This window comes from Manis javanica, chromosome 6, assembly GCF_040802235.1.
Source record: "Manis javanica isolate MJ-LG chromosome 6, MJ_LKY, whole genome shotgun sequence".
NCBI lineage: Eukaryota > Metazoa > Chordata > Mammalia > Pholidota > Manidae > Manis > Manis javanica.
The window spans coordinates 85660073-85676248 of NC_133161.1; the positions used below are offsets into that span (position 1 = coordinate 85660073).

At 39.5% G+C, this 16176-nt stretch overlaps 2 protein-coding genes across 11 annotated transcripts in view; one reads left to right on the top strand and one right to left on the bottom strand.

Annotated features, from left to right (window-relative positions):
- Positions 1-11341, bottom strand: part of PHTF2 (putative homeodomain transcription factor 2) — a 183955-nt gene extending 172614 nt beyond the window's left edge. For 3 of the 4 annotated variants that reach the window (XM_073238948.1, XM_073238946.1, XM_073238949.1), the window contains exon 1: positions 11152-11341. The gene's annotated coding sequence lies outside the window, so the exon portion shown is untranslated. The remainder of the gene's footprint in view (positions 1-11151) is intronic. The other variant, XM_073238947.1, reaches the window with a different exon arrangement.
- A 44-nt stretch (positions 11342-11385) lies between these two features.
- The window catches only part of TMEM60 (transmembrane protein 60), an 83988-nt gene continuing 79197 nt past the window's right edge, over positions 11386-16176 (top strand). For 2 of the 7 annotated variants that reach the window (XR_012132348.1, XR_012132347.1), the window contains exons 1-2: positions 11386-11517; positions 11600-11830. Coding sequence is in view for 5 of the 7 variants with exons in the window: in XM_017653486.3 (XP_017508975.1) it covers positions 14854-15255 (402 nt within the window). In the remaining 2 variants the exon portion in view is untranslated. The other 5 variants (XM_017653486.3, XM_017653489.3, XM_017653488.3 and 2 more) reach the window with 5 other exon arrangements.

The following is a 16176-nucleotide window of genomic DNA, read 5'->3' on the forward strand; positions in this document are numbered from 1 at the left end:
AATTAAAATGGCAAAGATCAAGGACAAGGAAAGAGTTTTAAAGGGAGCTAGAGAGAAAAAGGTCACCTATAAAGGAAAACCCATCAGGCTAACATCAGACTTCTTGACAGAAACCCTACAGGGCAGAAGAGAATGGCATGATATATTTAATGCAATGAAACAGAAGGGCCCTGAACCAAGGATACTGTATCCAGCACGACTATCATTTAAATATGATGGCGGGATTAAACAATTCCCAGACAAGCAAAAGCTGAGGGAATTTGCTTCCCACAAACCACCTCTACAGGGCATCTTACAGGGACTGCTCTAGATGGGAGCACCCCTAGAAAGAGCACAGAACAAAACACCCAACATATGAAGAAAGGAGGAGGAGGAATAAGAAGGGAGAGAAGGAAAGAATCTCCAGACTGTATATAAAAGCTCAATAAGCGAGCTAAGTTAGGTGGTAAGATACTAAAGAGGCTAACCTTGAACCTTTGGTAACCACAAATTTAAAGCCTACAATGGCAATAAGTATATATCTTTCAATAGTCACATTAAATGTAAATGGACTGAATGCACAAATGAAAAGACACAGAGTAGCAGAATGGATAAAAAAGCAAGACCCATCTATATGCTGCTTACAAGAGACTCACCTCAAACCCAAAGACATGTACAGACTAAAAGTCAAGGGATGGAAAAACATATTTCAGGCAAACAACAGTGAGAAGAAAGCAGGGGTTGCAGTACTAATATCAGACAAAATAGACTTCAAAACAAAGAAAGTAACAAGAGATAAAGAAGGACACTACATAATGATAAAGGGCGCAGTCCAACAAGAGGATATAACCATTCTAAATATATATGCACCCATCACAGGAGCACCAGCATATGTGAAACAAATACTAACAGAACTAAAGAGGGAAATAGACTGCAATGCATTCATTTTAGGAGACTTCAACACACCACTCACCCAAAAAGATAGATCCACTGGGCAGAAAATAAGTAAGGACACGGAAGCACTGAACAACAAGGTAGAGCAGATGGACCTAATAGACATCTATTGAACTCTACATCCAAAAGCAACAGGATATACATTCTTCTCAAGTGCACATGGAACATTCTCCAGAATAGGCCACATACTAGCCCACAAAAAGAGCCTCAGCAAAATCCAAAATACTGAAATTCTACCAACCAATTTTTCAGACCACAAAGGTATAAAAGTAGAAATAAATTCTACAAAGAAAACGAAAAGGCTCACAAACACATGGAGGCTTAACAACACGCTACTAAATAATCAATGGATCAATGAACAAATTAAAATAGACATCAAGGAATATATAGAAACAAATGACAACAACAACACAAACCCCCAAATTCTGTGGGATGCAGTGAAAGCAGTCCTAAAAGGAAAGTATATAGTGATCCAGGCACACTTGAAGGAAGAACAATCCCAAATAAATAGTCTAACATCACAATTATCGAAATTGGAAAAAGAAGAACAAATGAGGCCTAAAGTCAGTAGAAGAAGGGACATAATAAAGATCAGAGAAGAAATAAACAAAATTGAGAAGAACAAAACAATAGCAAAAATCAATGAAACCAAGAGCTGGTTCTTTGAGAAAATAAACAAAATAGATAAGCCTCTAGCCAAACTTATTAAGAGAAAAACAGAATCAACACAAATCAACAGAATCAGAAATGAGAATGGAAAAATCATGACAGGCTCCACAGAAATACAAAGAATTATTAAGACTACTATGAAAACCTATATGCCAACAAGATGGAAAACCTAGAAGAAATGGACTTCCTAGAAAAATACAACCTTCCAAGACTGACAAAGGAAGAAACACAAAAGTTAAACAAACCAATTACGAGCAAAGAAATTGAAATGGTAATCAAAAAACTAACCAAGAACAAAGCACCCAGGCTGGACAGATTTACCTCGGAATTTTATCAGACACACAGAGAAGACATAGTACCCATTCTCCTTAAAGTTTTCCAAAAAATAGAAGAGGAGGGAATACTCCCAAACTCATTCTATGAAGCCAACATCACCCTAATACCAAAACCAGGAAAAGACCCCACCAAAAAAGAAAATTACAGACCAATATCCCTGATGAATGTAGATGCAAAAAATACTCAATAAAATATTAGCAAACCGAATTCAAAAGTATATCAAAAGCATCATACACCATGACCAAGTGGGATTCATCCCAGGGATGCAAGGATGGTACAACATTCGAAAATCCATCAACATCATCCACCACATCAACAAAAAGAAAGACAAAAACCACATGATCATCTCCATAGATGCCGAAAAAGCATTTGACAAAATTCAACATCCATTCATGATAAAAACTCTCAGCAAAATGGGAATAGAGGGCAAGTACCTCAACATAATAATAAAGGCCATATATGATAAACCCACAGCCAGCATTATACTGAACAGCGAGAAGCTGAAAGCATTTCCTCTGAGATCAGGAACTAGACAGGGATGCCCACTCTCCCCACTGTTATTTAACATAGTACTGGAGGTCCTAGCCACAGCAATTAGACAAAACAAAGAAATACAAGGAATCCAGATTGGCAAAGAAGAAGTTAAACTGTCACTGTTTGCAGATGATATGATACTGTACATAAAAAACCCTAAAGACTCCACTCCAAAACTACTAGAACTGATATCGGAATACAGCAAAGTTGCAGGATACAAAATTAACACACAGAAATCTGTAACTTTTCTATACACTAACAATGAACCAATAGAAAGAGAAATCAGGAACACAATTCCATTCACAGTTGCATCAAAAAGAATAAAATACCTAGGAATAAATCTAACCAAAGAAGTGAATGACCTATACCCTGAAAACTACAAGTCACTCTTAAGAGAAATTAAAGGAGACACTAACAAATGGAAACTCATCCCATGCTCGTGGCTAGGAAGAATCAATATTGTCAAAATGGCCATCCTGCCCAAAGCAATATACAGATTTGATGCAATCCCTCTCAAATTACCAGCAACTCTCTTCAATGAACTAGAAAAAATAATTCAAAAATTCATATGGAAACACCAAAGACCCTGAATAGCCAAAGCAATCCTGAGAAAGAAGAATAAAGTAGGGGGGATCTCACTCCCCAACTTCAAGCTCTACTATAAAGCCATAGTAATCAAGACAATTTGGTACTGGCACAAGAACAGAGCCACAGACCAGTGGAACAGATTAGAGACTCCAGACATTAACCTAAACATATATGGTCAATTAATATTTGATAAAGGAGCCATGGACATACAATGGCGAAATGACAGTCTCTTCAACAGATGGTGCTGGCAAAACTGGACAGCTACATGTAGGAGAATGAAACTGGACCATTGTCTAACCCCACATACAAAGGTAAACTCAAAATGGATCAAAGACCTGAATGTAAGTCATGAAACCATAAAACTCTTAGAAAAAAACATAGGCAAAATCCTCTTAGACATAAACATGAGTGACCTCTTCTTGAACATATCTCCACGGGCAAGGAAAACAACAGCAAAAATGAACAAGTGGGACTATATTAAGCTGAAAAGCTTCTGTACAGCAAAAGACACCATCAATAGAACAAAAAGGAACCCTACAGTATGGGAGAATATATTTGAAAATGACAGATCCCATAAAGGCTTGACGTCCAAAATATATAAAGAGCTCATACGCCTCAACAAACAAAAATCAAATAATCCAATTAAAAAATGGGCAGAGGAACTGAACAGTTCTCCAAAAAAGAAATTCAGAGGGCCAACAGACACATGAAAAGATGCTCCACATTGCTAATTATCAGAGAAATGGAAATTAAAACTACAATGAGGTATCACCTCACACCAGTAAGGATAGCTGCCATCCAAAAGACAAACAACAACAAATGTTGGCAAGGCTGTGGTGAAAGGGGAACCCTCCTACACTGCTAGTGGGAATGTAAATTAGTTTAACCATTGTGGAAAGCAGTATGGAGGTTCATCAAAATGCTCAAAACAGACTTACCATTTGACCCAGGAATTCCACTCCTAGGAATTTACCCTAAGAACGCAGCAATCAAGTTTTAGAAAGACAGATGCACCCCTATGTTTATCACAGCACTATTTACAATAGCAAAGAATTGGAAGCAACCTAAATGTCCATCGGTAGATGAATGGATAAAGATGTGGTACATATACACAATGGAATACTACTCAGCCATAAGAAGAGGGCAAATCCTACCATTTGCAGCAACATGGATGGAGCTGGAGGGTATTATGCTCAGTGAAATAAGCCAAGCGGAGAAAGAGAAATACCAAATGATTTCACTCATCTGTGGAGTATAAGAACAAAGGAAAAACTGAAGGAACAAAACAGCAGTGGAATCACAGCACCCAAGAATGGACTAACAGGTACCAAAGGGAAAGGGACTGGGAGGATGGGTGGGTAGGGAGGGATAAGGTGGGGGGAGAAGAAGAGGGGTATTAAGATTAGCATGCATGGGGAGGTGGGAGAAAGGGGAGGGCTGTACAACACAGAGAAGACAAGTAGTGATTGTACAACATTTTGCTATGCTGATGGACAGTGACTGTAAAGGGCTTTATAGGGGAGACCTGGTATAGGGGAGAGCCTAGTAAACATAATATTCTTCATGTAAGTGTAGATTAAAGATAACGAAAAAAAAAAGAAAGAAAGAGAAGGGGGATTACTCCCTGATAGGATAAAACTAACTGTAAATCAATGATTAATGCATGCTTTAAATATCCTTAATTTTGATCACTTAAAGGGTGTCAAATGATCGGCTATGGATGTACACTTTTCTGATAATATTCCTTTCTCTTTAAAAAAAAAAAAAAAGCATTTCCTGTGTGGTGACCTCCAATGAGTTCTACACAATGGTATAAAGGGCTTATCAAAGTGTGGGCAAAGGGTCTGTTTGTGTTTATACAAAAGATCAAAGCCTAATTTGGCTACCCAGAAAATGAACTAAGATACCATATGAAGAAGAACTTCCAACATCAGCACTCTCTGAAAGAGACATACCAGAAGATGATCATCAAAAAACCTCAACAAAGATCCAAGCAATGCTGCAGTTGTAGCTGCATTCATCCTACCGGTTCCTGGATTTGCCATTGGAATGAAGAAGGAGATAATCTAAGCTGGCCTGTGCATACAGTAAAACAACAGATTTGACTGGATCTATACTGCTGGAACTCAACCAAGAATTAGGAGAAGTGCAAGTTGTAGCGCTCCAAAATCTTACAACTACAGACTATCTACTGTTAAAGGAACATATGGGATGTGAACAGTTCCCAGGAATGGGTTGTTTTAATTTGTCTGATTTCTCTCAGACTGTTCAAGTACAGTTGGACAATATCCATCATATCATAGACAAATTTTCACAAATGCCTAGGGTGCCTAACTGGTTTTCTTGGCTTCACTGGATATGGCTGGTAATTATAGATCTGCTTTGGTTATGTAACTGTATTCCTACTATGTTAATGTGTGTGCATAATTTAGTTAGTAGTTTAAAACCTATACATGCTTAAGTTACTCTACAAGAAGATATGTCAAAGAAATAATCAATCCTCTCATGTTTTCTTCCATCTGCTACCTCTATAGCTTTTCTTCTTCCTTCCTAATTACAACCCTTAAATAGAATTCGTGCCTCATATCAAATTTACCGAGTATCATAACTCCTCCAAGTGGTAAAGATACCTCAATACAAATGCTGGGCATAGAAGCCACAGGGCATAAATCTGTAAAGAAGTAAAAAGCTAAGCTTTTCGAACAATATGGCTTCTCTCTCACTTACCAACTTAACATTTCACTGTATGGCCCCGGAAGATGATTGGTTAGCCAGAGACGGGTAAGATTCCTCTAGGGAGGAACAACCTAAGACAGGCACAGTCACAGGGGGGCCATCAGGTGAGAAATTGGGGATCAACAGTGGTGAAGCTTAGAACCTCAACCCCCTGTTTTGAGAGAAATCTTCTGCATCCGTGGTTGTTTTAATGCCCTTGTCTAGCTTGTATTAACACATAGTCCACAGGCACACACCTGATCATCTACAATTGCTCTCTTACAACACTAAACTATTCTACCTTTATCTTGCATCTACCTACCACTTCAGCATTTTATTAAAAATAATAATAATAATAATAATAAAGGGAGAAATGTGGGATCCACATATAAATCAAGTATAAAAATCAAATGAATATTCATATTTGACCTGATTGTTTGTAGTTCATAATGCGTGATCAAAACCGAAAGTTTCTGTGATGACTGCCCTTGTACTGTTCACCATGTAAGAACTTATTCACTATGTAAGAGTTTGTTCACTATGTAAGAACTTGTTCATCATGCTTCAGAAGATTGGAGACTGACGAGAATTAGGCTGGGGGTGGATTAATGATTGTGCATTGAGCATTGACTCCCCTATTCAGAATTTTATTGTTGTTAACAACCATTTGATCAATAAATATGAGATGTCCTCTCAAGAAAAATAAATACAAAAGAAATGAATATGAAAAAATCTATGGGCACAGATCTGATAACTCAGATGAAATGCACCAAATCCTTGAAAGACACTGTCTATCAAAGCTCATATAAAAAGAAGTAGGTAAGATCAATAGGACTATATGTGTTAAAGAAATTGAATGGATAATTAATAACCTCCAAAAAGAGAAGGTATCAGGTACAAATACTGTCACTGGTGAGTTCTACAAAACATGTAAAGAAGAAATCATGCCAATTTTCTACAGTCTCTTCCAGAAGATAGAAGCAGAGGAAACACTTCTTAACCCATTCTCTGAAAACTGTTACTACCCAAAGAAGATAGAGATTAAAAATGAAAACTGCAGAATGATACATCACATGAACATAGATGTAAATATTTAGTAGTTAATGTCAGGTGATATACAAAAATAATTATACTACATGTCCAGGCAGAACTTATTCCCGATACTAAGTTTGGAGCATCATTAAAAATCTTTGATCACAAAAAAAAGAAGAAAAAAAAAAGAGATTACATAATGAAACCAAAGTCACACAATCGGTGGACTTCAGAATTGAGACTTGAACCTAGGTCTGTAGAGCACAAAACTTGTACCACATAACTTTCAGAGTATTTTGCTGTCTGTAACAGACCTTTTACTCACTTTTTCACTAAGATGCTTTCATTCATGCAACAAATATTAGTGCCTACTACATGTCTTCAAAATTTCTGTAGATAGGCTTTTAACAGCCCCTTTCCCTTCTGTTTCTGAAACTGGAAAGCTGCATACAGTGCACTTTTTCCCCCTTACTTCCGCTCATTAAATGTCAAATTTAATCATGTTATGATTATTATCAGGTAGTGGTGCAGCCACAGACATTTCCTGCCCCAGTTCCCGTTCACTACTCAGAATGAAATCCAACATTACTTTCTTTCCCACTGCTCAAAAACTACCTGTTCTAGGAAGTAGTTGACTTTTCTCATCTGAAAACTCACCTCTATATTTTGTGTTATTTATCAATTTATATGAGGCTAACAAGTTGGGAATAAACACGCAGCCTTCCTAAATCTCATTTAATATTTTCAACTTAGTCATATGATTCTGATTATCAAGTGACCCACATGTATAAATCCAGTACTTAATAGTTCTGGGCTAACCTGAGGGGAAGAATAAGCATGGGACTTCCTGGATGCAAGGAGAGTTCCATTTTAAGACATTCTGTCTGACTGTCATGTCTCAAGTCTAGGTTCAGGAAAGAGAGTCAACACATACACAAAGGGTAGCTCACAATATTGACTCTAGATAGCTACAGACTAGGTAAAGGAGTTAAAGAAAGGAAACAGTCACTTTAAGATTCTTCTTAAAATCAGCCTAAAATACATTCCACAAATTAATACAAATGTCTCCGGTGATGTTTCCTTTCACAGCTTAGAACTAAATACTGCTATGAAGTAAATACCTGCTTAGCTGGACACCTTTGGAAATAAAATTTTGATTGACACTGGGGAAAATAAGTCATGAAAGGTAAATATTAAATAAAAATATTATAATGCACAAACTGTTGAGGCTTTCCTGTAATTTTAGTATTTAAGTATACAATTTCCAACCACCAAAACTGGGTAGTATTCACTTTGCCCAACCACATTTGTTTACAATTGCCATTTAAATTTGGGCTACACAAATACTTTTTATACAAAGCCACAATTACTTGTCATTCCGTCAACAATCCATATTTCTGTTCTGAGACCCTGCCTCCAGTTCCATCTGTGTGGAATGCTCTCCTTTCCCACCAATGAAACCTACCACTCACCCTGTAAGTCTCCTTACTAAACCTCCAAATCTCTCTCCACTCTCTTAAAATTATTCCTTCTTTCTTTATATTAGTCCTCCCTTATCCACAGGAGATACATTCTAAGACTCCCAGTGGATGCCTGAAACCTCGTATAGTACTGAACATTATATATACTGTTTTTTCCTAAATACACATATGATAAAGTTTATCAACTAGGCACAGTTAAGAGATTAACAATAACTAATAATAAAAAAGAACAATTATAATGAATGCTACAATAAAAGTTATGTGAATGGGGTCTCTCAAAACACCTTATTGTACTGTATTCACCCTTCCTGTGATGATGTGAGATAACATGCTTTTGTGATGAGATGAAGTGAAGTGAAAGATGTAGGCATTGTAAAGTAGCTTCAGGCTACTACTACTGACATGAGCATAAATCAGTAAGATAATACCTTGAAAAAGTAAAACCGTTGGGGGGGGAGGGAGACAGATTATTGTATTTGAGGCTTAACAATGTGCTGTACTTTACATACTTTGTTAATGCTTAATACTCCCCTTTGAAGAATTATCCTCTCTATCCAACAGATAAGGAAACTGAAGCTGAAAAATATTTGGTATCATGTTCAAGGTCACAAAGCTGAAACACTAGTATGTGTAAACTTTATCTGAATTCTGTTTCCATGAAACCAGACTCTATAGCACTCTCTTATAGTATACATATTGTATTGTATTATTATTATGATTTGTTTAAATATCTATCTATCCCACTACCAGAGGTTTCTCAAAGGTAGGGAAGGTGACTCCAACTTTATATCCCAACAACACTCAACAGTGCCTATTATACAATGATCTCAATGTTACTGAATATATACAATACTCTTAGGTAGTTTAAGGTTTTGCAGCATTATTTTCTATTCATTAGTCCCATTCTACCAAGTCTCTAAGAAGCCACTTTTACTGTGGTGGTAAAGCCTAATGGCTTGGAATGTAGGCACTGTAATCAGATTGCTTGGATGTGAATCCCACCTACACCAACATATTACCTGAGAAATCTTCAGTAAGTTAACCTAAATTTTGGTTAACTCATCTAAAAAATAGGGAGGACAGTAATCACAATACCTATTCACAGGATTAAATAATATACAAGCAATACAAAATTTTTTATTATTTTTGTTACATGCCATCCTAAATTTTCTTTCATTTTCATTACAAATTCCTTGCACTTTTGCATTAAATGGATTAGCCCAAAAGGTTCATGGTTTAAAACTTGTTCAGGCCACTTACGTGATTTTTGGGTCAACTATCCAGTGTCAGTTTGTACTCAAAAACAGTTTACTCTTGGAGGCTTGACTATGCAAGAGTATCCCCAATGCACACTATACTTGATTTGCTTACCGTTATTTTCATATTCATGTCCTACTTTAACCAAAAAAGTGGTTAAAAGTAGAACACAGACCCTTTCTACCTTACTAACACCAAACTTAACAGTATCTGATTCGTGCAACCAGCCTGTGTGGGAGGCAAGCTATTTTCCCCAGAGAAAAATTTTCCTGGAACCACCTTGTATCTGGCCTCCAGACATGGCTCATTCTCACCAGACCTCTAGATTCTTTTCCTCTGGAATCTGGGGGCTGAGCCACTACAACTCAAAGGAGATGCACATTTCCTTCACTTAAATTTAGCAACCCTTAATGCAAAAAGTTAAGGTTCAAACTGTTACGCTACTTAAGGCTTTTTAGGTTAACGTGCAGTTTCCAAATTCTCAGAATTCCCTTTTCCAACTTAAAAAATATTATGAAGAAGTTCAGTTTGGGAGAAAAATATTTTCTAAAATACATAATTCCTAAAATCAAGAGCAAATACTAAGATCATAGCCAAAGACTCAGAGGGAAAAAAAAATCTTAAAATGTCTAGTTGGCTAAAGCTAACCAAAATCTGTAAAATCAGAGTACGACGAATAACAAAATAACCTCAAACGAAGCAGTATATATACACCATTAACAAAGAGAGCAAAAGTAAATTACAAAACATTTAATACATTCATCACGAATTTAAAAATTACTTGATATGTAGATATCGAGATTAACAAACTGTTCCACAGTCTGCATTCCCCAGTCAGTATATGTTGATATAACGCAGTTCCTTTTTTTTTGACCAAGCTAAAAATAAAAAGGGTGATAGATGATGACTGACAGAATGATCCCCGAAGTTGTACAAGGAGGTGTTGAGTTAGAAAGACATGAATCGAAGCAACAAATAACAGGACACGGGCTGTCAAGATCAGGCAGATAAAAATAAGAAGGTGAAGCACGTTGATGGATGGCGGTATTGTTCCCAGATGCGAGAGCCCCTAAGGCCCTCGTGAAGGATTTCGGCAGCGCTCCGCGGTCGGCGCTGGAATCAGAAAACTAAACTGTTGCCTGCTCAGTGGGAGCACGGCAGCGACCGTCCCTCCACAGCCGGTGTCCGGCGCGCTCAGAGCCGCCCTGCCTTCCGAGCCCGCCCGCCAGGGCTCGGCCACCCGTTGCCCCGCACGCCCTCCAGCACCGACGTGCCCCCAGAACCGCCAGGGGAAGGCAACGGAGAGGGGCCGCGGAGAAGCGAGGCGGCGCTGGGCTTCGGCCCTCCACAGGCAGGTCTCGAGGACACCGCGGGCTCGGCAGAGGGAAGGCAAATGATGGGAAGGCAGCACGGTCGGCCACGGCGCGCAGGTGCCGGCGGCTGCCGGGATAGTCACCCGCGGCAGAGGCGATTCTGCGGCCCCGACTGCCCCCCTCCATCCCACCCGCCGCTCTCCTCCCTCGTCCAGCTCCGTCCTCGGGATTCTGTCAGAATCCAACGACCTCCCCATGGCCCGCCCAAGCGCGGAGGCGATGCCGCGTCTTACCGGAGGAGCGGGCGCCACGCCACTAGGAGGCGGCTGGGGTACGCGGGTAGATTCCGAAGCGAACGCCGCCGCGGGAGCCCACTAGGGACCGCGACAGCCGGCGGGCGCGCAGCCTCCGGAGCCGTTACCCCACCCCCTCTCCCGCAGGGGTCTGCACCCGAGCCTGCGGTCTCCGCGCGCGGGCTGGGAGGACGAGGGGGCGGGGCCGAGCGCCGCGCTCTAACTGGCGTCTGTGCGCCCAATGGGACCTCCGACACTCCGGGCTGTGCTAAGACTGACTTGCCTCCTAGCCTGTGGCAGCAGAGAGGCGGACCCAGCGCCTTCTTTTTTTTTACCGGCTTTTAGACAAATCCGAACTAAGAAAAGGTAGGTTGGTTTGCACCGAATGGTCCAATTACCGCAGGGAAAGGAGTCTCTGTACCTAGATTGGCGTCCTCTGTGCCTATAGGGCAGGCCCAGGGCGGTGAGACCCTGCCCCGGATGTGAGCGCGGCCCTGAGGCGGAGCCGACCGTGTCCCCCGCGTTGGTTTGGAGAAGCGGAACTGGTCTTTCCCTTGATTATCATGTGACGGCTTCTGGATTTAATGGGGGAGAAAGTGTGGAAAAGGCTAAGGATCCAAACTGGCGCATTTCCTGACCTTCGTTCCCGTCTCCGCTCTCCGGCCAGGGACGCTTCCAGGTGAGTCCCGACGCGAGCGGGCGGGCGGGCACTTCCGAAGGGCACTCTCCCCCCATGCCCCGGCGCTGACCCCTGAGGCCTCGGTGGGCTCTTCCACCGCCCACCACCACCTCCCGCACTCCCGACCCCAAACGCACTTACCCCGCTTCGCACCAAGCTTCTGTGTGAATTGTGAATTACGTCGAGAACCGCGTTCACTCCAGAATATACTGGGCCCACAGCGAAGAATGGGTTGAAATCCGGTTGGGGCGCCGCGGGAGGATCTGCGGTAATTTGGAGAGACGAATATCAAGGATAGTTTAGGAACGTCCTGAAGTTCTAGGGATAAGTATGCCCGAAAGTCAGGTAAGTTGTAAGCAGAGCGTTGTTCCTTGGTAGGATGGTGAAGCTGGCCAAGGCTGTTGCAGCAGGGGCCTTTCGAAAGCGACTCTTAGAGGAATGTTGTGTTGTGGGCTTATTAAGCAGAGTTCGCTGGGATGAGGCGAGTTCACTGGAAAGAGTACTGGCAGTAGCGAGAGAAGGGAAATTGGGCGGTGTGGGATGCACCATGGGCAAATGAATGAGTCCACACACCACATACCTAGAGGCCAGAGCTGGGGGCAGAGCCCTTTAGATTTCTCTTTGTGGGCAGCGCGGTTTTAACAGCAGATAAGGAAACATATGAACTAACCAGTACTTAACTATTTTCCAGTACCAGAAATAACCACCTTGAACTGGAAATGTTTTAGTTGCTCAAATTTTTCTTTTGGAGTGTGCAACCTTCTCCCATGAGGAGAAAGAAGAGTAGTAGTAGGAAACAAATAACGATTGCTTAAATAAATGAAGATTTGTTAATAAAACTGGGATCATACGTTATCATTGTAGCCCAACAACCACAGTCCTTCAAGCGTTATTTAAATATGAACAGTACTACCCGGTTGAAGGCATTTTAGTACAAGTGCATACAGAACTTTGTTACAGCCCACATTATAAAACAGCCACAGACTGTTTTTTGCATCCTTTCCACCTCAAGTCCTAAAATACCTGTGTTGAGTGCAGCTACCCTTCCTATGACCAGATGCCTCTGAGTCCTACATGAGAAAAAAAAATGAAGCTTGACTCATCCAATGGCTGGTGGAAAAGTTACGTTTAGGTATATTATCGTCATTTTTTTAAACGTTCACAAAAAAGGCCAGATAGATTGGGGAACGGGATTGAGTAAACTTAATTTACAAGATGAAATCCATGTATTTATTAATCAGTACCACTCTACCTCTTGTTCCAAATTGAGTCCCACATCCCCCACATCCCCCACAGCTTCTGGCCAGGCAAGGAAACCAGCACAGAAGACTGTAACTGGGAGCCAAAAGCATCTGCTTTTCATACTGCAGTACGAAGCATCTGCCCGCTGAGTTAACAAATTAAGTGCAGATGGGTGTAGGTGGAAAGAGGAGAGTTAGGACTTGATTCATGTCACTATTGAAGTAAAACATATATACCCTTGCACCATAATTGCCACCCACTGTTAAAAGTGGTAGAGATATAACAGAGAACATCAAAGTTAGTTCTAACATATAATTAATTAAACATGCTAGTCTAGGGCATTTTATCTAGCCAGTTTCTTCACTTTTTCCTTGTTTCTTCCTCCATTTTTACTCCTTCCATCCATGCTTTTGTTACCATCTGGGCCATCTTCTGATCTTTTTCCATCAAGTGTCCTCTCTCATTGTCAATCTGTCACTCTCCAGTGACTTATTTCCCTCAGTTTATAATCATACTTAGATTCCTCCTTTGCTGAAAATTGCGTTGTAAATCCTTCTCAGTCTCAGTATATTTCTTATCTTTCCTCTTCTCCAAATGTTTCAGGAGAATAAAATGTAAACTATATGCATTTTGTTATCTTCTGTTAAGTCAAGGTTGATATAAAAAACTGAAGTATAAAACATACTGTAAGTTTTATGTGAAGATTAAGTAAATGCATATACCTAAGTATTATGGATCATGTGTTCCCAACAAACATTGCAAGTTTTTAAGAATTAGTGATTTTAGCATTGAAAAAAATGAAAACGCAAAATAATAGAAAATATTATGGAAAAAAACACCAATGAGTAGGTCCACCAGCCTTCTGGCTATTAGAACATATCCTAGAACATATCCAATAATTGTTATATAGTATTAGTGTAAAGCAGAAGTTTAGATGACTAAGACAAAATAGGGATGTAAGAATTAGCCCCAATTATTGAGTCATTTAGGATCTAATAATCAAAAAACATGAAATTTCTTATTATAACAAGTAGTAAAAAAATCCTGATCTATATATACCACAAACCAAAAGTTTCAGAGTATTATTAAAAAGAAAAAAAATTCTTACACTATGAAAATAGGTTTTTATAAAGAATGTTAATGAGAAATTTTAATTTAAAAACACAAGATTTACAGATAAAACTGAAAATCCGTTATCAGTGTTCTATATTATTTAGCCCATGACCTCTTTACAATCATCATTCTACTTATTTTTATTAACCATTCCCTCCTTATTAAAACTCCTCTTTTGGCTTGATACGCCTCCTTTTTCACTACTTTAATTTTGAATGCTTTTTCTTAGTACTCCTTGAAATTGAACGAAAATGTGTAGATGTGCAAGTGTACAAAAAGAGGTTCTGAACATTCCTGAGAGGCAGGAATAACGTCATGGGTGCCTGGATTTGAGTGATAGCAATGAAAAGGAACAAACTGTTCTTGAGACATTTTGAATAGAGCTTATGCCCAGTGGATATACTACAAATTTTATGTATTTTGGCAGGGACTATAAGGAATGATGGATATAATGTCAAAGATGGCTACAAGTTTTACAGGTTTTAAAAAGGAAGAAAAGAGAATGTTTTCAAAATTAGGAGATCTGTGAGTGGGAAAGAGCCAGATTAGTTCACTAGGAATGGAAATGCTTTTTTTTTCTGGTATCAAAACAATCTTGACCTTTTTTCCTTCTCTTAGGGTATATATACCTTTTTCCGACTCTGCAGCAGCCTCTTTAAACTGTTTAAATGAGAATGTCCTTGGCTCAGAGAGTGCTACTCACCTGGCTTTTCACATTACTCTTCTTGATCATGTTGGTGTTGAAATTGGATGAGAAGGCACCTTGGAACTGGTTCCTCATATTTATTCCAGTCTGGATATTTGATACCATCCTTCTTGTCATGCTGATTGTGAAAATGGCTGGGCGATGTAAGTCTGGCTTTGACCCTCGACATGGATCCCACAATATTAAAAAAAAAGCCTGGTACCTCATTGCAATGTTACTTAAATTAGCTTTCTGCCTTGCCCTCTGTGCTAAACTGGAACAGTTTACTACCATGAATCTGTCCTATGTCTTCATTCCTTTATGGGCCTTACTGGCTGGGGCTTTGATAGAGCTTGGATATAACGTCTTTTTTGTGAGAGACTGACTTCTAAGGACATCATCTCAGTTTTATTGCTGTTCAGCAAGCTATCATTAAAGTGTTCTGAATGTTTGCAAGCTTGAAGAATACCAGAGAACTGAGAAAAATACCAAATGTAGTTTTATACTGCTTCCATAAATTAGTCTTGGTGAATCATGGACTTCTGGTCAACCCAAAGCTTAATTATTCAGCATTTGAGTAATTAATATCCTTATTAATCCCTATATAAATAAAGTTTGTTTTGGACTTTATGTTTCTACTTGACTCTGTTGTATGTGGTCAATATTTAAAGTAAATACAAAGCCTTTACATATTTGGGGTGAGGTTTAATATATCTTGGCCCCATTATTACCAACGTAAATGGTCATTTGTGCTTCTAAAGTATAAAGGTCAACACCTAGTCACTGAAATACTTAGGGGAGTCACTTCATGTTTATATTCAGAAAAACCGAGTTTGACAGATAACTTATGTAGGCTAACAAGTTCATTGTAACTTCTGCCTTCTGTTTGGGTCAAATGACTTAGAAGTGACATGTTAAAACAAGTTTACCTCTTCCTAAAATTGGGGGAGCTATATATACATCCTGGTTAGGTCAGGAGAGGCCCAGTATTATGCCTGTTCTCCTGGGGTCTCAGGGACTTAGTGCCCCTTTCACTCTTAGAAATGTCCTGGCTTGAGAAATTATAGACCACCCTACTAAGGTATTTAACCAATTCCAGTGAAGCATAGATGGCAATATTTACAAGAATTCCAGAGTTAGAAATTAAATAAGAATTCCAGAGTTATAAAGCATTGTTTTTAAGATTGTTATTGTCCTACCTGGTCATCACCTTTAGCTTTGGGGAGGAATCTACAGTAGTATTTTGTTTTAAAAATATCTAACAAACAAAGTGATTCCTGGCTGATAATACTTGAGAGGATTGCTT